The sequence below is a fragment of the Gopherus flavomarginatus genome, chromosome 15 (assembly GCF_025201925.1).
Source record: "Gopherus flavomarginatus isolate rGopFla2 chromosome 15, rGopFla2.mat.asm, whole genome shotgun sequence".
In the NCBI taxonomy this organism is placed as follows: domain Eukaryota; kingdom Metazoa; phylum Chordata; order Testudines; family Testudinidae; genus Gopherus; species Gopherus flavomarginatus.
In genome coordinates this window covers 13646702-13674178 of record NC_066631.1, presented here as the reverse complement: position 1 = coordinate 13674178, position 27477 = coordinate 13646702, and the positions used below count along the sequence as shown (strand labels likewise).

The window sequence follows — 27477 nt, the reverse complement described above, 5'->3', positions numbered from 1 at the left end:
CTTGGTAACGGAGTGGGAGCGTGCTGCTTTGACCAAAGTCTCATTTCTCTGCAGCTTCTCCTCTGAGGCATTGTTACTCAGAGCCCCAAATGACTCCTCTCCAGGTGACAAAGGCGCTGTCAACCAATTAGTGGTGAAAGGCTTATGATTCAGCAGTTCTGCCCAACAAACTTTGTCAGACAAGAGCTCCTAGGAATGAATTTGCTTCAACATTTACATACTGTAAATATTGGAGATTTGCTCCACAAGGCAATGTCTTCCCTGTACGGTACCTACAAAACACAAACCAGAAACTTCTCCAGCAGCTCAGATTTCTGAGTGGGTCATTTCTAAATATTAAATAGATGGCACTTAGGATAGGTCAGAAGCTCACCTCCAGGCCGGCAGTGACATCCTCCCATTACCCTCCTCTGGCTGACACAAGTAGCAGTGCTGACTGTCTCTGGAGTTACTCACTGTGATGTGGACAGGCTGTCATACCATCTGCAGGTCGAAGGTGGGAAAAAAACTGGTGTCTGAATTTGTTAATCTTGGAAAAGGTGCATGTTACTGTGTCATCTGATACATTTATTATATTTTCAATATGCCCAAATGCACATGGTGATCAGGTGCATCACAGTGCCTGAAAATCCAGCCAAGACTGCTAGACTTCTAGCACTGTGGAGGAACATAGTTCCAGTCCCCTTTGATCATAAAACAGCTGTCATTACCCTGGGAGATGGGCACAGAAATCCAGTTCAGGTGCTTCTTATTGCAGGTGAGAGAAAAGGCTGAGAGTGTCATCCTCCAGCTTTTAGCAACTCCCTTACCGAATTCTTTTCCTACCTGTGGCAATCACAGGTAAATCCCAGTCAGTACTCTTGCACTTGCCAAGAATGGATTCTGCTGTGTAAGTGGTGAATTCCCTTACCAAAGTTTCACCCAAGCGTTTCACAACTACATATGTCTCTCTCTGCAGCTCATAGCAATTGGTTATAACATCTTTGAGGACATGCCCAAGCTGGTGGAGTGGCACAATCGAGTGGAGAAAACTGTGGGGAAGGAGCTTTTCCAGGAAGCACATAAAGTGATCCTGAATTTCCAAGATTTGAACAGCATGCTGATTGAGCCACAACTAAAAGAGCAAATGAAACCTAGGCTGCTGAAGATGGTGGCCTGAAATGTTTATTTAAAAAAATGGTAACAGTACATTTCTTTCTTTTGTATCTTCTGGTCTCCTAGCTCTATGTGTGGCTGCTCTTAGCTGTGAGGGAAGAACTCCACATCATATGGGAAAAGAAACACTTCCGTGGCCCATCTCTCTCTGCTCAGCTACAGAAACTGAGGAAGAGTCTTAAAATGTAGCTGTAATTCCAAAAAATGGTGCTGTAAAAGGAGTGGGTTCATTGTTTACTGCCTTGAAGTGACTCCAGACCAAATTGCTAGGAAGACTCTTGCAGATAGACTAGTTTAACAGCAATCCCTATTCCTCCTAGAAAATGCAGAGCAGGAATCCTAGCAACCTGTGTGTATCAAAATAAACAAAAACTATGGAGATTGTTTCCAACTGTAATTCAACCTTGTGCTCAGAGCCCTAAAGCTTTTTCATACTGCTATGTAACAGTCATATGTGTGATAAATAAAAAGGCAGCAATTCCTGTGATTTCCTTTCATTGAGATTCTTGTGACTCTTTCAGAAGATCTAAGTGTGAAATATAAGCCTTCAGCAATTGCAGTAAACTTAAGGGGATGCTAGGGACTGAGGTAGATTTGATTATGGATGACTTTACTTTTCATTGGCTCACCTGCTCTGACTTTGGGGTGTGCAGAAGGATACTTCCCAGTAACTCAAATGCTCCAAATATAATCATATCCACACTCCAGAAATCACATAAGCTGCAGCTCCATTCCAGAGCACAGAACAATCAGTGGCTCAAGGCACATGCTTGTGTCCATTCTGGACTCCCTCAGTTCTTTTTTCCTTGCAGGGAATCTTAAACCTCAGAGAACTGGGGAAGAGGGTTGGTGACTGTGGATCTGCAGAGGTAATATATTCAGAGAAGTACAGGTTTTAGTGAGCAAACTTTCTTCATACCCCCAAAATGACTCTGCAGATCTCCGCTCCAGGACATCACCAAGCAGTGGTAATTGACCCAGAAGATGGGCATAGGGGTATATTGATCTCTAGAAATGAGCTTCTTCTGAAGCTCCAAAATAGTAAGAATAATGCTGAATTAAAGGTATGGACTGAGCTCTCCACAGCAGCTTTATCAGTTCCTGCCAAGGTAGGGTTGGCAACTGTCTAATCTCACAAACCCAAACACTCATCCCCTCTCCCGCTCCTGCCCTTTCTCTGAGGCCCCATCCCCTGCTCACTCCACTTGGGGGTAGGGGGTTTGGGTGCAGGAGGGTGTGCAGGCTCTGGGATAGAGATGGGCCAAGGGGTTTGTAGTGTGGAAGAGGGCTCCAGTCTGAGCCTGGACAGTGGTTGGAGTGCGGGAAGGGGTGAGGTGTGCGGGCTCTGGGAGGGAGTTTGGGTGCAGGAGGTTCAGGTCTGAGACGGGGGTTGGGATGCAGGTTCCGGCCAGGCAGTGCGTACCTCAGGTGGCTCCAGTGATTAGGACACTAACCTGGCTCCTAGGCTCAGGGGCAGCCAGGTGGCTATGCGTGAAGCCCTTGCCTATAGGAACCACACCCACAGCTCTCATTGGCTGCAGTTCCTGGCCAATGGAAGCTGTGGAGTCAGCACTCAGGGCAAGGGCAGTGCGCAGAGACCCCGGGCTGCCCCTGCACCTAGGAACCAGAGGGTCATGCTGACCACTTCCAGGAGCTACACAGAGCCAGGGCACATAAAGAGCCTGCCTTAGCCTCGCTGCACCACTGACTGGACTTTTAGCAGCCTAAAATCTCCCTGATTGGCTTCAGTAGCGGGAAATCAAGCCCAATTCCATGAGACTCTGGCCAATCTGGGAGGGTTGTCAACCCTATGCCAAGGATACATTATAAATACAAGTCAATGAGGAGGTCAACAAACATGGACATAGTGTATTTGGATTTTCAGAAAGACTTTGACAAGGTCCATCACCAAAGGCTCTTAAGTAAAGTAGGTAGTCATGGGACAAGAGGGAAAGTCCTCTCATAGATCAGTAACTGGTTAAAAGATAGGAAACAAAGGATAGGAATAAATGGCCAATTTTCATAGTGAAGAGAGGTAAGTAGCAGGGTTCCCCAAGGATCTGTACTGGGACCAGTGCTGTTCAACATACTCATAAATGACCTGGAGAAAGGGGTAAACATTGAGGTGGCAATTTGCAGATGATACAAAATTACTCAAAATAGTTAAGACGAAAGCTGACAGTGATGAGTTACAAAGGGATCTCACAAAACTGGGTGACTGGGCCACAAAATGGAAGATAAAATTCAATGTTGATTAATACAAAGTAATGCACATTGGAAAACAAAAATCCCAACTACCTATACAAAATTATGGGGTCTAAATTAGCTGTTACCGCTCAAGAAAGAGATCTTGGAGTCATGGTGGATGGTCCTCTGAAAACATCTGCTCAATGTGAAGTGGCAGTCAAAAAAACTAACAGAATGTTAAGAACCATTAGGAAAGGAATAAATAATAAAACAGAAAATGTCATAACGCCACTGTGTAAATCCATGGTATGCCTACACCTTGAATACTGTGCGCAGTTCTGGTCGCCCCATATGAAAAAAATATATATATCAGAATTGAAAAAAGTACAGAGAAGGGCAACAAAAATTATTAGAGGTATGGAACAGCTTCCATATGAGGAGAGATTAAAAAGATTTGAGCTGTTCAGCTTAGAAAAGAGAGGACTGGGGAAGATATGATAGAGGTCCATAAAATCATGAATGGTGTGAAGACAGTAAATAAGGAAATGTTATTTATCCTTTCACATAACACAAGAACCAGGGGTCACCCAATGAAATTAATAAGCAGCAGGTTTAAAATAAATGTAAAGAAGTACTTCACACAAGGCACAGTCAACCTATGGAACTCATTGCCAGGGGATACTGTGAAAGCCAAAAGGATAACTATGTTCAAAAACAGAATTAGAGAAGTTTATAGAGGATAGGTCCAGCAAGTGCTATTAGCCAAAATGGTCAGAGACACAACTCCATGCTTTGGTTGTCCCTAAACCCCTGATTGCCAGAAGATGGGACTGGATGACAGGAGATGGATCACTTGATAAATTGCCCTGTTCTGTTTATTCCCTCTGAAGCATCTGGCACCAATCACTGTTAGAAGACAGGATACTAGGTTAGACTGATCATTGCTCTGACCCAGTATGGCTATTCTTATTTTCCTACCTCACAGTTTTCGGACAGTTCCAAAATTTCTGTCACCTGGTCTCATTTCGCTGTGCTGCTGCTAGATGGCCAACTCCTCCTCCTCTTGTGCTAAAGAAAAAAGCTTCTTGGTAGTGCCTCCAGTGAGACAAAGGATTAACTGCCCTAAAGCAGTGGCTACCACACTTTAACTCACAAATAATTCAAACTCTCACAAGCAAACAAATTAAAAACAATAACTATATACTTTATGTAATGATTTGATTAAAGAGAAATATACAATCAGTAAAAATATTAAATTATTAAACTGATTAGAGATATTAATAATGCTTTTTAATTACTAATGGTTTTGCCAGCAAGCATACTAGTTCACATGACCACACGCTCCCCCAATGTTCCTAAACAAAGTGTCTCCCCACTCAGTTCTGTCTGTCCTGCATGTCTCAGGTACCCAGGTGATGCATGTGGAGACACATTGCAGGCCTGTAATTTGATGCTGTTAGAAATACACTTTATTATACTGGGAACTGGCAGTGCAGGTCTTGATGATCCAGGTAAATGAAAGCCCTTTAATGTACCTTAATCATGCAAGATTAAACCCTAACTACTCAACTATAATGTCATTGTTCTCCATCCTGTGCTTAGTTCACTAACCTGAAATGTCTTTTATGTCATTGAGCTCTCTCTCCTGAGAGCAAAGACCACAATGGCTGCTTGGCAGTGGAGCAGTCTCAGTTGCAGACAGCAATCTGGAAGGAAACTTTCCGGAGCTCTGACGCCACCACTGACTCCTTGGGCAGCATGGCCTCACAAAGCTACAGATCAGTCTGGGATCTCACCCCTAAACACCAAGGGCCTGTGACAGTGGATTTCTTAGGTCCCAAAGGCCAGTCCTAGACAACTGTAGGGGGGAATTTATTTATCTTATGTACTTATATATTCCCCATTACTGTAGTATCTGAGTGCCTAACAATTGTTAATGATAGGTAAGTATTATTATCCCCATTTTATAGATGGGGAGCTGAGGCAAGGAGAGACTAAGGATGGGATTTACAAAGGTATTTAGGTGCCTCACTCCCACCTAACTGACTTGCTCATGGTCACACAAGAAGTCTGTGATGGAGCAGGGACTTGGACCCAGGTCTCCCAAATCCTAGCCTCTCTCCCAACCCATTGTCTCCTATTGGTTACTGAGTTTGCTGAACTAACTGGTTTGCAGTTGCTTTTGATCAATGACCTGATGCTGCTTTCCCCGAGGGGATGGAAAAACAGCAAATAATCAAAGGGTTACAGAGACTTCAGAGATTAGAGCAGTTAGAAATAATAATGAGACTTCATGCTGAATTGAGTGAAGGTTCCTTTTCAGGGACAATGTCAACGTGGTGGTTGTTGGGAGCTGGCACTATTCTAATATGAATAGGAACTGCTACACTGGAGCAAACCAGTAGTTCATCTGGTCCAGTATTCTGTTCCTGGCAGTGGCTAATACCAGATGATTCAGAGGAAAGTACATGAGCCCCACAGTTATGGAAGAACCTATCCCTAAGAGAAAAGTCTTCCTAACTCCATGCAGTTAATTATTATTATTTATTTGTATTGTGTGATCAGCCACTGTATTGTCCGATGCATTGTACATAGATATCATGAAAAGTTGGTGCTTGCCCCAGAGACCTTCCAGTCTATGATGAGAGACACATGGGATAAAACAAACAGGTGGGAGATTACAAGGTAGCAGTGATCTGGATAACAAGCAGTGGTCACAGTATGCCAGCTGCTTAACCAGTTAGTGGTTGGCCTGAAGATGAAGGTTTATTGATATTCCTGGTACTTTGCTACCCCAAGTAACCTAACGGTGGCTGTTCTCAGTATTATATGTATAAATGTCTAATCCTTTTCTGAATGAGAGGGAAAGTTACCACCCACCTACTGAAGTCCCTGCCCCATCTACCTCCCCTGGAGGAACACGTGGCACTCCAGGGAAAGGGCTTTCCTTATTGGTTCAAAGTTAAGCCACTGTCTGCCTTGGAGAGAAATTTCTGTCTGCCCTGTCTGTTGCTGCTGTCAAAGCCACATTAAGACAAGCCTCTCTCTCTCTCACTGTTGTTCCTTGTGCCCAGCAGGAAGGATGGGTCTGGAGCTCTACCTGGATTTGCTTTCCCAGCCCTGCCGAGCGGTCTACATCTTCGCAAAGAAGAACAACATCCCCTTTGAGTTCAAGCATGTGGAGCTGTTCAAAGGTCAGTGATGGGAGCTGAGCCTTTTTACCACTCTGTATCCCATCCCCCCTTGGGGGCTGAGCCTGGTTAGCACCTGTCCATGAGGAACTGAGTCGAATTACACTTCCTGCACTTGTGGAGAGGGTGCTATATTACCCATTTCCTCAAGCCCTAAGGAACTGTGGTGCATTTCCTTCTCCTCCCATCCCCTCCCCAGGATTTCTGTGCATTTCCTTTCCTCCTTTAAGGACTTTTCTATAGTGGGATTGTATCAAAATAGTTATTCTGGGTTGATTATAATTTTGGTATCAGTTCTTGTATGGACATGCTTATTCTGGAATAGGAGGGTCCACATAGAGGCTCATACAAAAATAACTTTTCTGGAATATTCCAGGATAGAAATTTTGGTAAATTTCCAGGTAGAAAACCCCTCATTATTCTGCTCATAACAGACTTTACAGAAGTTAGTGAAAGAAGAGCAATGCAAAGTGTGGGAGCCTTTTCCACTGAGAGGGAGTCTGAGTGGGATAGGGAAGTCTGGAGACAGGTGTTACAAGGCCTGGATGCTGGAAAACTGAGTTCAAATCTTGGGATCTTTCCTACTGGGAAGGGAGTTAGAGTTAGAGGGGGCCAGGAGTTTGTGGGAGATGAGAAGTCTGTTTGTTTGTGGGGAGGTAGTTTTTCCTGTGTGGAATGTGGTGCAGAGGGGAGATAGGAATTGGGATAACCTGTGTGTAGCAGTCAGTTTTTCTTGGGGGTGGGGTAGGAAGATGGGGGTAATAGAGGTTTTAGGAACAGGATTGGAAAGTTTATGAGGAAGCTGGACATTTGTAGATAGCATGGGCTTTACTTGGGATGGGAAGAAAATAAGCCCTATTTAAGGACCTCCTAGTATTTAAGGCTTTTTTCCTTTTGTCCCTCTGGTTTGTGTCCTTATGACATTGCGGAGTGCAATCCAGACCAGTCAGGGGTTGTGTCACCCCTGTCCTGCAATTGAGTGTGTCACAATGTTTTGCTGCTGTAGCTCCCACCTGGGCTGCTCACAAATAGCCTTCCAGCATGCAGGTAACACCCTGAATGTCTGTGTATAGCTGCAGCCTGCCAGCCACACATCAGTCCCATTCTGAATTCCATCAGCCTTGGTACCATTTGTAGGGTGACCCCAACACACTCCCAGTCCCAGATTTTCTTCCCAAAATGTGTTCTGCACTGTCCAGCCCCCTCCTGAACAGTCCAAATACATTAGGTCCATTGCTCCTCTAAGGGGATCAATATACCATAGTTTGCTACCCTAAATCGTGTTACCCAAACAAGTCACAATACTGGATTAGCTTTGATTAAAGAATAAATTAAGTTTATTTAACTATAAAGAGGAAGATTTTAAATAAGTACAAGTATAAGGCATTCAAATCAGAAATGATCACTAGCAAAATAAAGATAAAATGCTTCCTAGTACTAAACTTAACAAACTAGGCTTGGTCCATTCTTACCACAAATTTCCAGTAACACTGCTGACTACGTTTCAGGTCAGGATCTGCTCCCAAGTTCATAGGCTGTTTCTTTTGTCTTCTTAGGTGCAAGAGAGAGATGGATAGGGAGAGAACCTGGGATGTTTTTGCCCCTCACTTTTATAGGTCTGTCACCCTTTGAAAAGCATTTTCCTGAGAATTACCCTGAGTAAAAGTTCAGGGCTGCTGTGAGAACAGAGACAAGGAATCTAGTGGTGAAAAAGGTTCCCTGCTGTACTTTGCTAAAATGCAGATTTGCCTTGTCTCCTTCTTGCTGTCTTAAGGGCCTTGTTTCCTACTTATATGTAAATTGAGTTAAACACACATTCTTTTGTTTAAGATAGGCCTGCTTGACCAATTCAAGCTATATGGGTTTGAACTTGTGCCACTGACATCATTCAGGAAGAATTCATAACTTTACATATAATGTTGCTACATACATTTTACCATGAGATTACTGACCAGCAAGCTATTAGTTTTCAAATGATACCTAACAAGGCATATTTTGTACCAAGATCATTACGCTAGTGTGTAGAGTGCAAATGCAGGGGTGCATTCGGTCACAGTAATCGACCTGTCTGTTGGCAGATTCCATTCTGGGGAGGAAAATGCCAGATGGCAATAATCCTGGACACTCACACGAAGGTAAGTGTCCTAGTTATAGACACTGTTCCTGCACTACACAAAAGAGACAGAATCCTACAAAAATGAACTGCCTCCCCTTTCTATCAGAGCTTTGGGGGCCCTGAATTGGCTCTCTTCTTCCCCCTGTCACTCCTCGCTCTCTACTTCCCCCGTTCCTCCCCCAGTGTCATCTCAGCAGCTTCTTCTCTCCCTGGAATAGGGACTCACAGAGAGTTCCTGCACTGACTTCTCAGCTGACTAATAGGGCTTACAACCAGTTAACAAACAATGCCTGTTGTTCAGCCTGACTAACCATATGCTTCTCTCCTTTAGAAATGACAGGCAAGAACTGTCCCTTGGCATCATGTTATAACAAGATAGTCCCTAGATCTTCTTAAAATGGATTGGCCTCATCTGGATGGAAGGGGGAAACAAATTGAGCTTTACAGGGCTTTGGCAACATGTGTAACACTGTTTGGTGCCATCTACACAGCAAGAACAAAATTTTCTATGAAGTGGTTGGGGAAATATTGTCTTGTAACATGGCTTTTTGCAGTGTAGACAGGCCTCTTGGGATCCAGCAACCAGAAGATCACTTTGTATGGCAAAAAGTGGCAATCCTAGACAGTGGTCATTTTGGAAGTACAGGGTGTCTAGTTTTACCTATTCAATTAAATGGGAGCTGTGAACAGGAGGCTGCTTATAACTCAGAAGATTCAATGGTACATCCATGCCAGGGAGTTATGGGCAGTTTCTGCAGATACGGCAAATCAGTGTGTTTATATCCATGTGCTCCTTTCTCAGGCTAATGACCAATCTCTGCTCATAGGTCTGAAAGGCCTAGATATGAAAGAGCAAATATTGCTGTCCAATCAACAAGCCCTTTTGTTTTCACCAATACTAGTGGAATCCTGTTGTCCCACCAATAAGAGAAGATATATTTGCTTTCTTTTACTTGGTCATCACATTCTTCCCTTTCCAGTTTTGCTCTGTGACCAGAATCTCTGTTGCTTCCTTTTAAATTTACTCTTCCACAATAAACTGCCACTTATCTGGAATTCATCACATTATTGATTCATTTTGTAGAATTCTTGCAGGGAAACAAACAACTGTAATGCTAGTGAGCTCAAGTCAGCGGGCTCTCTCCTCTGTCAGTGCTTAATGAGTAAGTAGAGCTTTTGTGTTCCCTGAAAGTGGAAACATGCTCTCACAGCCTGTAAAAAATGCTGAGGGAGGGGAGGGAGGGCATAAGAGGGACTATTTTGGAAGAGAACACAGAGGGCAGAGCTCAGAGACAGATGTATGCAGCCTCTTGCTGTCATCCTGCCAGCCAGTGCCCCATGATGCATGGGAGAGACACAAAAGAAGGTAAACCCTGTGAGCGGGTGCACAGCCTAAATGAATCCATTCCACTATTCCAGCCCCTGGAAGCTTTGCTCAGTCTGTTGAGAGAAAGAAGGATTCACTGCTAAGGCAATGGCACTATTTTAACTCCCTACTGTAGGGAGCTAAGGGAGAGGCTATTGTGGTTTGACGAGTGTGCTTCTATTCCTGGGATGCCCAACTGACTCATCTGTATTGTGGCTGCTTTTGTGGCACTGCAGGGAATGTCCTACAGCCATGTCTAGCAAGTTTAGTTGGTTAGTTACAGAGAATCTGCAGGGGAAGGACAGCTTGGGCACTAGACATTGTTGTGTAGAGATACCTTGAATGTCTGCATGGGAGCGCTATATAGGGCTATTTATTTATCAGAAGCACTCAGCTTGCTTCTGTTTAGACCCCCACAATTGTTTAAAATGACTGTTACTCATTTACTGACTGCAGCTTCCAGCTATGCCCATCTGCCAGCTTTAGGGTGACCATATTTCCCTCTGCCAAATATGGGAGATGTGGTAAAATTACTCGTATTCAAGCTAGTTCAATGGCAACCAATGAGAACTATGCGGTACAAATGTTCAAATTAACATCAAGTTAACTGAGCCCCTGTTAAAAAGAAATACTGCATAGCTGGATTCTTTTTATTTACCTTCTTATCTTTAAGGCTTTAGGGTTCATATAGGGAGAGGTGACACACACACACTCCTGTACACCTCTCTCACACAGATGGGTGACCAAGCAACCCGACCCTCCCTGCCCGGTGCTCTCCGCTCTCCCTGCCTGGCTGGGCCCCTGGGACGGACCCGGCTCTCCTGATACCTGGCACCAAGTCTTCTGAGGCAACACATGTGGAGGAGCATGCAGTGTCACATGTCCCCTCCCCAGATTTCTGCCAGGGTTCACACCAAATTGTGGCCAGCAGCAGCCTTTTGGCGCTGTGTGGGAGGGAAGGAATGGGAGTTGCTTCCAGCCACAGGGGAGTGGGGGGAAGGGATGACCTGGCCCCTGTTGTTGGAGAGCTCATCTTTTTCCCCCTCTCCCACACTCCCCTGTGGCTGGAAGCAGCTTGTCCCTTCCTGCCTGCACAGCATTACAAGGAAGCTAATACCTGCAGGCTGCTGCTGGACACCAATATAACCCACTGCCTCCTGTCCCCCGGTTACAGCACAGGCAGGAAGGGGTTAAGCTGTAAGGATGCATTGTGCACCAGGACCCAGGGAACCTGACTTCAGGGGCTTCAGTGAAGCCAGCCAGACAGGTGGCTCAGCAGGGGAGGCTTAAATACCGGACTATCCCTTTAAAAACAATACATCTGGTCACCCTAGTCTGCTTTGAAACTAAAAAGAAGTGAAGTTCTCAGAAATATGAATCGTGGGCGAATGGCTGGCCATGACAAATGGATTGATTTTTCTCTTTTCTTTATAACGTATTACCCAGTTTGCTCTTTTTCCTTTGTCCAATAAACTTCCTTTCCCCTAACACATTATACCTAATCAGTTTCTTGATTCCATGAACAACTGTGTATACTACCTATTGAAATTGCTCTCTGAGGCAGGGCAGCCATCCTTGTGTACATAACTCCAAGAGAGCTGGAGGTGCTATTTTGAAATCATTATTTACTTGCAGAAGATCCAGTTCCCATTCAAAAGATGACTCCGCAAGTCAGGTCAACACCATGTGACCTGTGAACAGGCTTCTCACATATACTGGCCAGCACAGCCTAGTAGAATAGGAGCTACACTGTTATCTCTGCTAAACTGCAAATATAAAGATCAGTCATAATAATTATCATAATAAATAAATAAAATAAAGCATTAATCCCACTGAAGCAATGTGAAACCAGCGCTGGCATTAAGACTTTTCTTTGCAAACCTGAATGGCTCAGTGCATAGCCCTGTGACAGAAATCTCAGCAAGGCTGAGCCATCAAGCAACAAAAAAATCAGATGTAATTTCTCATTTGTGACTATGGCAGCATGAGAGCTTCCTGTAAGAGACTCTGAACCAGTCTCCAAGCTGCTTTAATAACTTAATAGTTCCATCAAGGGCACTAATTTTGAGTTCTTAATAGGACTGTTAATTATTAAAGCAGCTTGGAAGCTGGTTCAGGGTATTACACATGGAGCTCTCCTGCAGCCACTGTGATAAAGGACATCATCACTCAGTTGTTGGCTACCTCTAACAATAGGCTCAGACACCGGGGATAACTAACTTAAAAGTGTATATATAAATTCTCGGTGCATTTGCTTTGAAAGGTGTTTGTCACCTTGTGAATTTTAGACTGCTGGGAAACATGGATGCTGTTTCCCTTTAACCTAACACAATGATGAAACTACTGTCCAAGATGCACATGTTGGTTCCCACATACAGAATCCCCACATTCTGGGATCTTTTGTCTCACTAACAGTGGACAACTAAATCCTCATGGAGACAACTCCCTACAGCCTGCTCTGTCTGTTATAGAATCCAAAAGCCAAACCTAACTCTGCAGAGAGGTTAGTCTGTCAACAGAGCTCAAAGTATTGGAGATAATGACCCTTGCCCTTGTACTTTGCCTCAGGGCTGTTCTTTTCTTTGGAAATTTGTTTGAGCCTCTCAGTTAACATATTTGTTTAACGTTAGTGACTATTTGGGGTGGTGAGAGGTGCTAGAATGAGACTCCCAAAGAAATCCCCTTTCTGCACAGGATAGCTACAAGCAGCTGCAGTGCAAGTCTCACCATTCAGCCTTACTACTGTGCCTCAACCCTGTTCTGCTGGTCTTCACTTTCCTTGGCTGATTCCAGTATTGCTGACCTCAAGTGCCATGAGTCAGACTGTAAAAAAAAAATCACTTTTTTTTTTTAAAGGTGATAGTGTGTTTTTTGGTCTGACTTTTGATTTTTTTAACTCCTCCTCCCCATCCCCTTTGTGTCTGTGAGGTGGTTGTGGTAGAGCTTATCCATAAGCTACACAAGAGGGTGGGTGGGCGGTTAATTTTGTGTGTTTGTTTCAGTGTTATTCCAACCTGTTACAAGAGGTAGGCAAGGCTCGAAAATAATAAAAAAATGTATTATATAATTTATGGACAGCCCGTGTGTGTACGTGTGTGCATGCCTGTGTATGACAACTAGTGTTGACTACTTTCCCAGATTTATTGGGGGAGGTGATTTTGGCCTCTGGTGCAGGAACTCTCACCCCACATCTGCTCATCTCCTGCCCAGCAATTAATTCTGCCCCTGTTCCAACCTCCAGATCAGTCCTGCCTCCTGGAGCCCATCAGTTCAGCCTCTGTCCCCAATCGGCCCAGCCGCCGCCCCTGCCTCACCTCTGCTCCTCCTACGGTTCTGCACCCCTACTCCCAGGCCTGGGGGCTGCAGTGGGGTTTGCTCTCCCCTTCCAGGCTGGGGGCAATGCCGTGGGCTATGGGCCAGGGTTGCAGCGAGGGAAGCAGGAGGAGGGAGCAGAGCTGTCCTGAGGGCTGGGCTCTTTCCACCCTCCCTTCCTGTGAGAATGGCTTTGGGTTGCTGTGGAGAGAGAGAGTGAGCGCTAGCTCTCCCAGTAGCAGCTCTGATTGGTCACTCAGCCCAAGGAGGTGGGCAGGTAGGGAAGACAGCCAATCAGAGGGCTATTTCCCTCAGGCCGGGCAAGGTTTAAATCCACCAGAAGGCGGGAAATTTTCCCCTCACGCCAATTGGGCTCCAGCTCAGCACCAGTCCTGTCCCATGTGGCCTAATTGCGGGCTGGTTCAGTCCTTAGCTGTGCTCTTAACCCTGCCAGCAAGAGGCCTGCGGTGGAGAGTACAGGTTCAGCCATGTCCCTTGAGGGGCTCAGCCGGAACACTGTGCCCAGCAACACCGCCACAGGAAGGCCTACCTGAGCTAGACAACGACATGGGGGCTTGGGGTTTAATCCCCACTTGCTACCTGCACCAGCAATTCTGCAGTCAAGTGCCAATGAGCCTTGTAAGGACAAGTCATCCCTCTTACAGCCACCTCAGGGGTGTGACTCACACTGTTCTTTTACAAACCCTTGGGGACACCATGATTGAGACCACGCAAAATCACAATTCTTAGCCATGGCTATTTTATTATTAAAGAAAGGAAAAGAAAATATAAAACAAAACAAATGATAGAACACAAGGGATCAGCTGGTTACTTCTGTTACAATCTCATTGAATCACAGAAAAGTAGGGCTGGAAGAAACACTAGAAAGTCTTCGAGTCCATCCCATTTGCTGAGGCAGAACAAATAAACCAAGACCATCCTGGTAGGTGTTTATCTGACATTTTCTTAAAAATCTCCAATACTGGGGATTCTACAACTGCCCTTGGAAGCCTACTGCAGAGCTTAACAACCCTTAGAGTTAGAAAGTTTTCCCTAATAGCTAACCTAAATCTCCCTTGCTGCAGATTAAGCCCATTACATCTTGTCCTACTTTCAGTGGTCCTGGAGAACAATTGATCATCATTTTCTTTTTTATAGCCCTTAACGTATTTGAAGGCTGTTACAGGTCCCCCCTCAGTCTTCTTTTCTCAAGACTAAATATACCCAGTTTTCTTAACTTTTCCCCAGAGGTTAGGTTTTCTAAATCTTTTATTAATGGTGTTGTTCTCCTCTGGACTCTCCAATTTGTGAACATCTTTCCCAAAGTGTGGCACCCAGAATTAGACACAGTAGTCCAGCTGAGGCCTCATTAGTGCCAAGTGGAGCAGGACAATTACCGCCTGTGTCTTACATACAACATTCCTCTTATTTCACCCCAGAATTATGTTAGCCTAGTGAGGCCTCAGCTGGGCTACTGTGTCCCATTCTGGGTGCCACACTTTGGGAAAGATGTTCACAAATTGGAGAGTCCAGAGGAAAGCAACACAGTTAATAAAAGGTTTAGAAAACCTGACCTCTGGGGAAAGGTTAAGAAAACTGGTTATGTTTAGGCTTGAGAAAAGAGGACTGAGGGAGGACCTGATTATTGACTCATTCATTTTGTGATCCACTATAACCTCCAGATCCTCTTCAACAGTACTACTGCCTAGCCAGTTATTTCCCATTTTGTAGTGGTACATTTGATTTTCACCCTCCTTTCCTTTGCACTTGTCTCTATTGAATTTCATCTTGTTTATTTTAGACCAATTCTCTAACTTGTCAAGGTTGTTTTGAATTCTAACCCTGTCCTCCAAAGTTCTTGCAACCTCTCCCAGCTTGGTGTCATCCATAAAATTTATAAGCATAATCTCCACTCCATTATCCAAGTTATTAATAAAGGTATTGAATAGTACCAGACCCAGGACAGACCCCTGTGAGACTCCACTAGATACATCCTCCCAATCTGACAGCAAACCATCTCTTTTATATGTCTCTCTGTGCAGTGGAGAGCTTTTAAACAAAGATTACACCCTGGACAGTGAGGAGCACTTTCCTGATATAGTATACATATCTACTGTACCAGCAAAGCACTCCTAATGTGGATGCAGTTATACTGGCATTCCAGTCCCCAACCTCCACTCCCAGTGACATAAGATATACTGGTAAAAGCATGTTTTGCCAGTATAATGCACCTACACTATAAGCGACTGCCAACACAGCTATATGGATCAGGGATTACACCTTATCACACCACTGATGGACACACACCCCTCTGTGTTGTTTATCATGGACAGGAAATTCCCCACATTCCATTGTCTCATTTTATGTCCTATTTTTCTTTCTTATCCAGTTTGTACATGTTTTCCAAGGTTCTTGGACATCTATACCAAAATATTTCTGGAAAACTGAAACAATTATAGTTACCTATTAATTTTAGCAGACCTCAACTACACGCTATCTTGTCCTTGATGATTTTCACATGTACCAAGAAGAAGACCCTAATCACAGTTTAATATGTTTCTAGTGCAAAGCATGGTAGGAGGATGAATCATTTAGCTTAAATAGAGGGCCTTTAAAAATACACAATATTGGCTACATAATATAAACTATATAATACTAATAACTAGCATTGAGAGGAGTCAAATGACTGAATCCTCATGCAACATCCTGAACTGCTCCATGCCGTTGGCAGACCTGAGCAGCTTGCAAAGTTCACACATAGCTTATGTTTTGGCTCTTAACTTATGCCCCTTTTTAATATGAAACATGCACATGTAGGAAAACTCTAACAGAACACCATGAAGTGAAGGTAGAATGTTCGTATGGGTTTGACTGATCCTCATTCATGCATGGTCTAGTTATGTATGAGCTAAGTGCTTGCTTCAGTTTTCACAGGTTTAGATACTTCTGACCATGGACTATCACATTTTAATTGTTTTTAGGGCAACACTGTAGAGGAGAGTTTGGCAAAATGAACATCCTAAAGAAAGTGCCAGCACTAAAGGATGGAGTCTTGACTTTAGCAGAGAGGTAAGCATTCAATCCCCAAATTCCATTACTCACCATACTTATGAGGGGATAAGGTGATTAAGTTCAGGGGTTGGGAAGTATCATTCCCTATGGCTGATAAAAAATTGCTGAATTTGCCATATGCATTTATGGATTAGATAAATCAATGGTCTGCTTTGGTATCTCAGCTCCTATGTTCCTGCAAAGAAAGGAGATGGTAGGGACTTGACTCACATGCAGTGTTATCATTTAAATGTTTAAAGCTGGAAATGGTTGATGGGATGGATCACTTAATGATTCCCTGTTCTGTTCATTCCCTCTGAAGCACCTGGCATTGGCCACTGTCAGATGACAGGATACTGGGCTGGATGGAGCTTTGGTCTAACCCCGTATGACCATTCTTATGTTCTTAAATCTATGTACATATTTCAAATACATGATGTGATTCAGACTTGGAGCTGATACTCAGAAGTGTCCTCTTTGGTTAGGTGTATTTGAAATTGTGGAGCAGCGATTTCTAGATTAATTCATCCTTGTTATTCATGGGGAACCAAGGATTTTCTAGCATGGGTTGGAGCAGGACAATACAGTGCTTGTCTCATGTGCCTCTCTGCTGGTTCTGAAGGGGTTAATTTAACTGACATTCATGCTTGGGCTGTAGGTACCCACTTAAAATGTTTTGCAACGACCTTCTTACATTTGAAACTTCTTTACAGTGAAAGGGACACTGCCAAGATAAAAATCATACACAAAGATTTAAAATTCTTACCTTTTAACATCTCAGGTTATTGTAATAAAAAAATCTCATTTGCTTTGTTTGCTTTTCTGCATTTGTTAGCTTCCATGATGAAAACATACTATTGTTATTATGTATTATTTGTGTGACCATAGCACCTACGGCAGGGGTAGGCAACCTATGGTACAGGTGCCAAAGGTGGCATGCGAGCTGGTTTTCAGTGGCACTCACATTGCCCAGGTCCTGGCCGCCAGTTCGGGGAGCTCTGCATTTTAATTTCATTTTAAATGAAGCTTCTTAAACATTTTAAAAACCTAATTTACTTTACATACAACAGTTTAGTTATATATTATAGACTTATAGAAAGAGACCTTCCAAAAACATTAAAATCTATTACCAGCACGCAAAACCTTAAATTAGAGTGAATAAATGAAGACTCGGCACACCACTTCTGAAAGATTGCCGACCTCTGACCTAGGGCCTTAGGCATGGTTTTGCCATCTAGTTCTCATGTGCATGCACTACACAACAAAGGCTTGGGTTATGAACACTGCAGAGAAATGCTTAATGCTAAACAAACAAACAAAAAACTTTTACTCTGAAATACAAAATCATGGCGACGTTTCTGTTCGTGTTAGTCACTAAGATACTACAGCTACAAAGGCCATATAAGCATCAGACAGATAAAACCTTGTTTTTATTTTACAAAATGACCTGTCTGCATCCTTTGAAGAGCCCTAGCTCAGCAGGCTAACACTATCACAATGCTAAAATAGTTCAGTGATATCTGTATCAGAATGGCATGGGCTGGCTGTATTTTCTTTCTTTACTTTTGTCAATATAAGTTTTTCTATGGCACTCACTCCTCACCACAATCGCTGATCATACGTTATTGCAAATTATTAAGATTTTTAACCAGCTGGTTTCTCCTGCCTGGTAGAGATGACACAAACACTGGACTGCAAGCTGCAACAAACACCAAGGGTCTGATCCTGCAAGCTCTCTGCGCAAGGAATTCCCTTGACCTCACTAGGAGCTCTGGGTGGGGAGACCTTGCAGGACAGGGCCTTTATGAAGATGATTGGAGGAAGATGCCAGTTAAAGAGAGTTTCTTTTGGTACACAAACCCCTTGAAAATCTGCACTGATGAGAGAGAAATCGGAGAAGTACAGCTGCTAATGGGTTTTTAGCAAAATATTGTCTACAGATTATTATTAGTGTTAGCAGTAGTAATAGTAGTGTTAATGGAGCACCTAGGAGCACTAGTCATGGACCAGGACTCCATTGTGCTAGGTACTGTACAAACACTGGTTTCATCTTGAGGTTTAATTTTCCTACAGGTTAAAGCTCTGAAAGGAACCTACAACAGTTAGGTGCCCAGCCCAGCTTTGATTGACTTTCAGTGAGAATTGAGTGGCTACCTCCATTAGGCTCCTTTGAAAATCCCAGCCCCAACACTTTTTAGTGGAAGCAACATTAGAAAAGAGGGAGGAGAGATTGATGCAACTGAATATATTCTTTCACCTTATCTGCCCCACTGTTTATCTCCCATTAATTTCTGGACAGCACTGCAATTCTTCTGTATCTGAGCTGGAAGTACAACACCCCTGATCACTGGTACCCATCCGACACACAGAAACGGGCCCAAGTAGATGAATACTTGTCATGGCATCATACCAACATCCGGGGTAATGCTGGCAAGGCCTTGTGGATCAAGGTAAGAAGATTAAATGCTAAAAGATCAGAATACTCGTATTTCCTCGCTGGACATGGGACATTTAAATAGCTCCTATATAAAGCAAGTTTGTCTCCCCAAAATAGCACACTTGGCCCCAGACCCAGCTGAGAGGAAACCTCACACAGGCAATTGTTCCCAGTTCCTTAGTATTTGGATATGGGAAGGAAGACTTTGGTAATAACTTTCCCTTAAAAATATCAGTCTAACACAGAAGGTCTGAACCTCGCCAGGGAAGCACAGATCTTTATAGATCTTCAGAAAGTGAAGCTGTTTCAGTGCAGGCTGTACAAGCCCACCCAGACCCGGTACCCTAGGTGATTATTCAGGCGGCTAGTCCCTGCTGAAGCCTGTGCTGCTGCACCTTCACTGCTAGATTAAAGCTAGCTCAGGTATGTCTACACAAAAAGCATCACACCCTGTGGTTTTAGTATAGACACAGCCAAAGAGAGAGCTTGGAGGTGTGAATAGGACCTGGGTTCCTTTTGCTTCCTTGTACATGCTCTGCTATACAAAGCTGAAAGGCTTGTATTCTTTAATCACAGTCCCCTGCAGACTCACCAATTATAAAATCTGTAGGGGACTGTCTGCTTCCAGCACACACGGATGCTACTCCAAAATGGAAACAAGAATAGAAATAATGGGGATACACTCTGAACGGAGAGTTGCCAGTAAACATGTAATAACTTCATCTTGCTTGTTGTAACTTTGCCCTTGTCAGTAATTGACTAAACACTTTGGGGCTTGTTTAGCTTCCTGTTCTGTTGACATTAGAGTACAGTTGGCTAAACTCCACAAAGAAGAAACACAAATATGAGTCATATATGCAACATGCAATTGCTTCCAATCTCTGCAACCTGCTGTCACAAAGCTTCAAAGAAAATTAAAAGTGGAAGTTAAATTCTATTGAGGAAAATAGAAAGGAGCATAAACTCTGGCAAGTGAAGTGTAAAAGTATAATTAGAAAGTCCAAAAAAAAAATGTGAAGAACACCTAGCCAAAGATTCAAAAAGTAATAGCAAAAACATTGTAAGTACATCAGAAGCAGAAAGCCTGCTAAACAACCAGTGGGGCCCCTGGACAATCAAGATGCTAAAGGAGCACTCAAGGATGATAAGGCCATTGCAGAGAAACTAAATGAATTCTTTGCATTGGTCTTCACGGCTGAGGATATGAGGGAGATTCTTTTTTAGGTGACAAATCGGAGGAACTGTCCCATATTGAAGTGTCATTAAAGGAGGTTTTGGAACAAATGGATAAATTAACCAGTAAGAAGTCACCAGAACCAGCTGGTATTCACCCAAGAGTTCTGAAGGAACTTTAATGTGAAATTGCAGAACTACTAACTGTGGTTTGAAGTATCAGAAGGGTAGCTGTGTTAGTCTGGATCTGTAAAAAGCAACAAAGAGTCCTGTGCACCTGATAGACTAACAGATGTATTGGAGCATAGGCTTTCATGGGTGAATACCCACTTCATCAGATGTGATTTGTAACCTATCATTTAAATCAGCTTCTGTACCAAATGATTGAAGGATGGCTAATATGACATCAATTTTTAAAAAGGGCTCCAGAGGTGATGCTGGCAATTACAGGCTGGCAAGCCTGACCTCAGGACCGGGCAAACTGGTTGAAACTATAATAAAGAACAGAATTGTCAGATACATAGATGAACATAATTTGTTAAGGAAGAGTCAACATGTTTTTATAAAGGGAAATCATGCCTCACCAATCTACTAGAATTCTTTCAGGGGGTCAACAAGCAGGTGGACAAGGGGGATACAGTGGATTTAGTGCACTTAGATTTTCAGAAAGCCTTTGACAAGATCCCTCACCAAAGTCTCTTAAACAAAGTAAGCTGTCATGGGATAAGAGGGAAGGTCCTCTCATGGATCGGTAGCTGGTTAAAGAATAGGAAACAAAAGGTAGGAATAAATGGTCAGGTTTCAGAATGGAGAGAGTAGAATAGTGGTGTCCCGCAGGAGTCTGTACTGGGGGCCAGTCCTATTCAGCATATTCATAAATTATCTGGGAGGTGGCAACATTTGCATATGATACAAAACTACTCAAGATAGTTAAGTCCAAAGCAGACTGTGAAGAGCTACAAAGGGATCTAAAAAAAAAGCATGACTGGGCAACAAAATGGCAGATGAAATTCAATGTTGATAAATGCAAAGTAATGTACATTGGAAAACATAATCCTAACTATACACATAAAATATAAATTAGCTGTTACTACTCAAGAAAGAGATCTTGGAGTCATTGTGGATAGTTCTCTGAAAACATCCACTCAATGTGCAGCAGCAGTCATAAAAGCTAATAGAAAGTTGGGCATCATTAGGGAAGGGATAGATAATAAAACAAAAAATATTATATGACCTCTATATAAATCCATGGTACCCCCACATTTTGAATATTGAGTACAGATGTGGTCTCCCCATCTCAAAAAAGATATACTGAAATTGTAAAAGGTTCAGAAAAGGGCAACAAAAATGATTAGGGGGTATGGAACAGCTTTCGTATAAGGAGAGATAATAAGATTGGGACTTGTCATCCTGGAAAAGAGATGACTAAGGGGGGATATGATAGAGGTCTATAAAATCATGACTGATGTGGAGAGAGTAAATAAGGAAGTGTTATTTACTCCTTTTCATAACACAAGAATTAGAGGTCATCAAATGAAATTAATAGGCAGCAGGTTTAAAACAATCAAAAGGACATATTTCTTCACACAACGCACAGTCGACCTGTGGAACTCTTTGCCAGAGGATGTTGTGAAGGCCAAAACTACAACATGCTTCAAAAAAGAACTAGATAGGTTAATGGAGGATAGGTCCATCAATGGCTATTAGCCAAGAAGGGCAGGGATGGTGTCCCTAGCCTCTGTTTGCCAGAAGCTGGGAATGGGCGACAGGGGATGGATCATTTGATGATTACCTGTTCTGTTCATTCCCTCGGGGCACCTGGTATTGGCCACAGTCAGAAGACAGGATACTAGGCTAAATGGACCTTTGGTCTGACCCACTATGTCCATTCTTATGTGCTTATGTTCTAATCCAATTTAATCTCACTGCTAATTAGATAACCCTGGTCCAGGAAGTATCTGCTGTATCGCTGGAGGTAGGGAAGGATATAAAACCACTCTGTAACACAGGGCACTAACTAGGATATGGGAGAAGTCAAACTGTCCCTAGAATGGAAAAAGGAGGAAGATGCTGTCCCAAGCCACTACACAGAAATGCTATGATTCACCATTGGAACATCTGACCTAGGAATGAAAGGGATTATCTATACCAGAAGTCTTTAAATCAAGACTGGATGTCTTTCTAAAAGATACGCTATAGCTCAAACAGAAGTTATGGGCTTGATGTAGAACAGGGCCGGCTCTAGGCACCAGCTTAGCAAGCAGATGCTTGGGGCGGCCACTCTGGAGAGGGGCGGCATGTCCAGGTATTCGGCAGCAATTCAGCAGAGGGTCCCTCGCTCCCCCTTGGAGCGAAGGACCTCCCGCTGAATTGCCGCAGATCGGGATCGCAGGTTTTTTTTTTCTTTTGGCTGCTTAGGGCAGCAAAGCCCCTGGAGCCAGCCCTGATGGAGAAATTACAGGATGAGGTTTACTGGCCTGTGGTATGCAGGAGAACCGACTAGATGATCTTAATGGTTCCTTCTGGCCTGAACGATCTATAGCACGTCTTGTTCTGAATAAGCTATGCTGAGCAGGAGCTAAGCCCCAGCACTGCTTCTGAACCAAGTAATAAAACTTCTTCCTGATTCACTTGACGATTCTCGGAAAATAAATGCAGGATTTGTATCTTTTTTATTAATAATATTAAATTAAAACTGTATGACTGTTTTGTCCCTTGCCATGGAGAAGAGCCAGGCCTTGGGTGTAGTAAATACAGAGGGGATTCTTTATTCAGGATGCCGGATTTACAAAGACCTTGTAGCAAACTTCGATTCTAACTGGGAATGTAAGTAACCATTAGAACAGGATACCAAGGGATGTGTACATTCTCCATCAGTTAGAGTCTTTCAATCAAGACTGGATGTCTTTCCAAAACAAAAATGCTGTAGTTCAGCCACAAGTTATATTTGTGTAGGAATCATTGGGTGAAGTTCTATGGCAAAGGTAACACTAGATGGTCATAATGGTCCCTTCAGGCCTTGAAAACAATGAATATATAACCCACATGCTAAGGAACACTGCTTGTGCTTCATATTGTTGCCACATAAAATCTGCTTAAATCCTGGCCTGGATTAAGCAATCATGGAATGAATTGCTGTGTATGCTAATGATTAGGAGATATTTGCTCTAAGTTTCACCTGCAAAAATCTGTGATCAGAGCTCTGTTTTCCTATCATGGTGCCTGGTATATGGCTACAACAGAAAGAACCAATCTCAGGTCAGACTGTCAGAAAACAGGGCTGATACCCCAAACTGATGGTATATTCTATAACTAGATTTCAACAAACCAGTAACAAATGTGCACTCCTGGACTACAGAATTAGTCTAACCATGGAGCCATGAATAGTCTCCTTAAGCTCTCCAGCCCCTTTTTACCACCCAGATAAACTGGACTTTATGATGAAAGTTTATTAAAACCAGAAATCACCAAAGCCAATTTCTCTAGTCAACTAACCTAGGATTTATTAGCTAAGGAAAAGAAATGATCATTACAGAGGGGTTAAAGCAGGTAAAATACATAACAGGTAGTCAAAGTTTGTAAGTCCAAAGTGATAGCAGAGATAGTGTATCTGCTTAGTTCTCCATAAGTCTCTCAGGACTGCCCAAAATGGCTTTGGGGACCTCTGTCTTGTATTTGGAACACATCTAAATAGATCAGAGATGCAGAATCATTCCCAGGTTCCCTTTTTATAGTTGAAAAGTCTGGCAAGCATTTACATCCCTGCAGGGGGTCTTGTTTTGTCGATTAAATGCAGACCAAGTTTGTAGATCTTTCACTGTCTTACATAATGACCCATACTTTGAAGTTAACAACCTTCTCATTTAAAGTTTAAGGCTTCAATCCCAGTTGACGGGCCATTCAATTACAGAGACATCCTAATACATTTAGTTATAGGCATCCAGACAATTTCATTAGTTTTCATGAACAATGTGACATCAGGCCAACTCTTATCCTAACACATCTTTGATCTAAGGCAACAGTTCTCAAACTTCATTGCACCACGACCCCCTTCTGACAACAAAAATTACTACATGACCCCCTAGTGGAAGGTGGGGGGACCCCAAGCCCCACTGCCCTAGGTGTGGGGGGCCAAAGCCCAAGCCCAAGGGCTGCAACCCCAGGCTGGGGGCCTGTAACCTGAGCCCCACCAGTCAGAGCTGAAGCCTTCAGGCTTCAACCCCGGGCAGCTGGGCTCAGGCTTTGGCTCTGGTGACCTCATTAAAATAGTTCTCCTTATTTGAGAACCACTGGGCTAAGGTTAATTAGGTAAAAAGATAGCAATCACAGGAAACAGGTGAAGACAATAACATAATTTCACAAGCTTTCATGCATCTAAAGCAAATGTAATTACTAGGTACATGTAATGTGATAACATTCCTTTTTGTTCTCTTCTAACAAGTGAATTTGTACACTTAATACTTCCTTGAGGTTGTGACCTGAGCTGGCTAGCTGTCAGTGTCACATTCCCAAAATAAACAAGATGCTTAATCAGAAGCCATTGCAAGAGGAAGCTGTGAAACAGTGCGGGTTCTTATTCTGTACACTGCTTTGGACACGATTGCTTTGACTGTGAACATTTTGAAGGGTAAAGGATCATCTTTTAATGAAAGCTGAGATCTTGCCACATGTGAATATAGCATCACTTCGAGCTGATCCTAGATTGTATGACATGATGATCAGTAAACTTAGTGGATCCCATTTCCAAAGGCAAAGGAAATCCAGTGCAAGTATATCTATGGAGGCTAATTCTATTCCCTTCTCCCCACATAGGTGCTCATTCCCCTCTTTACAGGCCAGACATTGCCTCCGGAGAAGCTGCAGGAGGTTATGGATGAGCTGGCTATTTCTCTGAAGCAGTTTGAGGAGAAATTCCTTCAGGACAAGCCGTTCATCGTGGGCAGTGAAATCTCCCTGGCAGACCTAATGGCTATTGTAGAGCTCATGCAGGTGAGTAGTGGATTGTAATCATGAAGCTGGTATTGTCTAACTACCTGGGAATGAGCAGCATTGATACTGTTTCCCTAGAGAAGGAGTGCAGATCTAATTCAGCAGAGGGAGAGATTCCCATATTAGAATATTCTCCTCCAGAGCTACCTATTCTTCCCCACACCAGACCCACAAGATACCAAATTGAAACTCCTCCAGTAGCAAAGCTATGGGAAGCTTTTTTTTTTTAATCAAATTAAGTGGATCATACTTAGATTGGTTGCTCGGTCCCAGGCCATCAGAGCTGGGATCCTGCAGAGCAAGAGCATTTCCCGCTCCTAATTCCATGTCCCAGTGGCTAACAAATAGCAGTGCTGCATCTCTGCAGTGAAGTGTTTCGGAGGGTGGGAGAGGCAGAAAGTAGAGTGGAAGCGCCAACTAAAACCTCGGCTTAAATGACAATGGTGGTGGTGGTCTCATAGGTCGCTCTCTGGTTTAGCATTCCTCACTACCAATAGCAAGTAGGCAGTATCAGCAGCCACCAATGGAATCACTAACCCCATCTCTTTAATGCAGTAGCTGAGCATTACTCAAAATAAGTGCTAGCCACATCATGTGTCATCATCAAGTAAAAGTGGACACTTTTGTCAGGAGTGGATTTGGGACTATTAAAATGCACGAAGAGATACAGTCCAGTTGGGTTTTTTTCCAGATGCATAGGTAGACTAGGAGATCTCTCAACCTTTCTGATGCTCTTCCATGGGTTCCCCCCCCCGCCCACATACACACTTAAGATGACTTCCCTTGTGAAAGCTTCAGCATGTCTCAGTACAGTTGTGTCTCTCTGTGCAGCCCATTGGAGTAGGTTGTGACATCTTTGAAGACAGACCCAAGCTGTCAGAATGGCGCAACCAGGTGGAGGAAGCTGTGGGGAAAGAGCTCTTCCAGGAAGCACACGAGCTTATCCTGAATATCAAGGAACTCAGCAACATCCAAATTGACCCACAGCTGAAAGAGCATCTGGCGCCTGTGCTGAGGAAAATGATGAAATGAGTTAACGTTCTGGTGCCATTTGATCTGCAGCTTTCCACCATCTTGCTCCCCAAACCCCTCTCCAGCACTATGAGTAAGTGCCCTTCATAAGGAGGAAAGAATACTGCAGCACTTTCCATGTGGAAAATGCAACCCTCCCTTAGTCCATTGTCCTCAGGGACAGAAGCTGGGGAAATCTTAGAATCTGAAGCTATAAATTCACAGGAAGCATCTGAGAACAAATAAACGGGCAACAAATCTTCTTGGGGCAGGGGGCTTTGTGACTTTTTTGTTGTCATATTTGCTTTTAGGTGATCTGTAGCAATAACACATAAACCTTCTGGAACTACAGCAAAATTAAGGAGGCAGTGATGAGAAAACTATTCAAAGACTTTGGATTCCGCTGAAAACACTCAATTGTGAAAGAATCCTAAATGGGTGGAATCTGTATTTCAGTATGCTTATATTCATGATTTCCTGTTGTCTTTGAACTTTATCCTGAAGTCCTTGCTTAGGCAAAACTTTCTCCCCATTGTCAATGAAAATATCATGACTAAAAACTTCAATATTTTATACCTTCTTTCCTTTTAAGGATTTACTAGTGTAACCTTCCTGCCCATCAGAGTTGGCAGCAACAAGGGCCGGGTTCAGTATCTAGGGGTTCCGTTTCAATAACACAATGCAAAACTGGCTCGAGCCCCCACCCAGTGATCTGAGACAATTACATACCACCCCCCTGGGTGCCTCTACAAGGCAATACTTCCCCTCTCGCAAGCACGGAATCTGAGTGTAGCAAAAGCCTTTTAATAAAGGAGGGAAACAATACAGCATTATGTTGGGGAAACCCCACAAACAGGATTCATAACACAAACCATAACACAAAACATTGTGGCAATTATGTTGGGGAAACACCACAAACAGGATTCATAACACAAACCATAACACAAAACATTGTGGCATTATGTTGGGGAAACACCACAAACAGGATTCATAGCACAAATCATGAGCAGAAGACCCACCCCCAAGTAAGTTTGGCAGTGTCCTTTTCCCCTCAGGGTCTTAAGTCCAGCAACTCAACAGTCACCCCACCCACAGTTTCTGACCTTGGCCAGTGCAGCCCCTAGAGTTCAGAAGTTCCTCTGCAGAGTTTACCCTCCAGCCTGGGTGGAAGTGGGGGGAGGTAAGGGTGAGAACATCTCACATGCTCCACTGCTCGGATTGACAGCTGATTGCCACGCCTCTCTGTGGGGTTCTGCTGCAGTCTTCACTGCCAGCAGCATCTCTCTGCCAGGAGCCCTGCTATCCATGCCGCTTGGCATGCCTCTCCACTAGCCATTCTGCTAGCCGCTCTGCTCCACCAGCCGCCCTGCTATCCGCTCCACTCGCCACCCCTCTCCGCTATCCGCTCCCCTCCGCTAGCCACCTTGCTAGCCGCTAACCAACTTGTCTTCAGCCCCGCACCCCTTAACACAGCTCTCAGTGATTTTAG

At 43.5% G+C, this 27477-nt stretch overlaps 1 protein-coding gene across 3 annotated transcripts; it reads left to right on the top strand.

The window, feature by feature from the left end:
• The first annotated feature begins 991 nt into the window (after positions 1 to 991).
• On the top strand, positions 992 to 26520 carry LOC127035033 (glutathione S-transferase theta-1-like). Of its 3 annotated transcripts, none has more exons than XM_050924531.1 (7): positions 992 to 1179; positions 6420 to 6536; positions 8612 to 8668; positions 16309 to 16396; positions 18678 to 18828; positions 24801 to 24977; positions 25809 to 26520. In XM_050924531.1, exons 2-7 carry the CDS (start codon positions 6425 to 6427, stop codon positions 26007 to 26009), a joined length of 786 nt encoding a protein of 261 aa, XP_050780488.1. In that variant the 5' UTR covers positions 992 to 1179; positions 6420 to 6424; the 3' UTR covers positions 26010 to 26520. The 3 variants fall into 3 exon arrangements, with proteins under 3 accessions (XP_050780488.1, XP_050780487.1, XP_050780489.1); XM_050924530.1 differs by having other exon boundaries at positions 6417 to 6536; XM_050924532.1 differs by lacking the exon at positions 8612 to 8668 and having other exon boundaries at positions 6417 to 6536.
• The last annotated feature ends 957 nt before the right edge of the window (positions 26521 to 27477 follow it).

Excerpts from the sequence above, each read along its gene's own strand:
- LOC127035033 (XM_050924531.1), top strand. The coding sequence starts at position 6,425 with ATGGGTCTGGAGCTCTACCTGGATTTGCTTTCCCAGCCCTGCCGAGCG. Across the intron at positions 18,829-24,800 it reads GCAAGGCCTTGTGGATCAAG|GTGCTCATTCCCCTCTTTAC; the intron begins GTAAGAAGATTA and ends CTCCCCACATAG. Across the intron at positions 24,978-25,808 it reads CTATTGTAGAGCTCATGCAG|CCCATTGGAGTAGGTTGTGA; the intron begins GTGAGTAGTGGA and ends CTCTCTGTGCAG.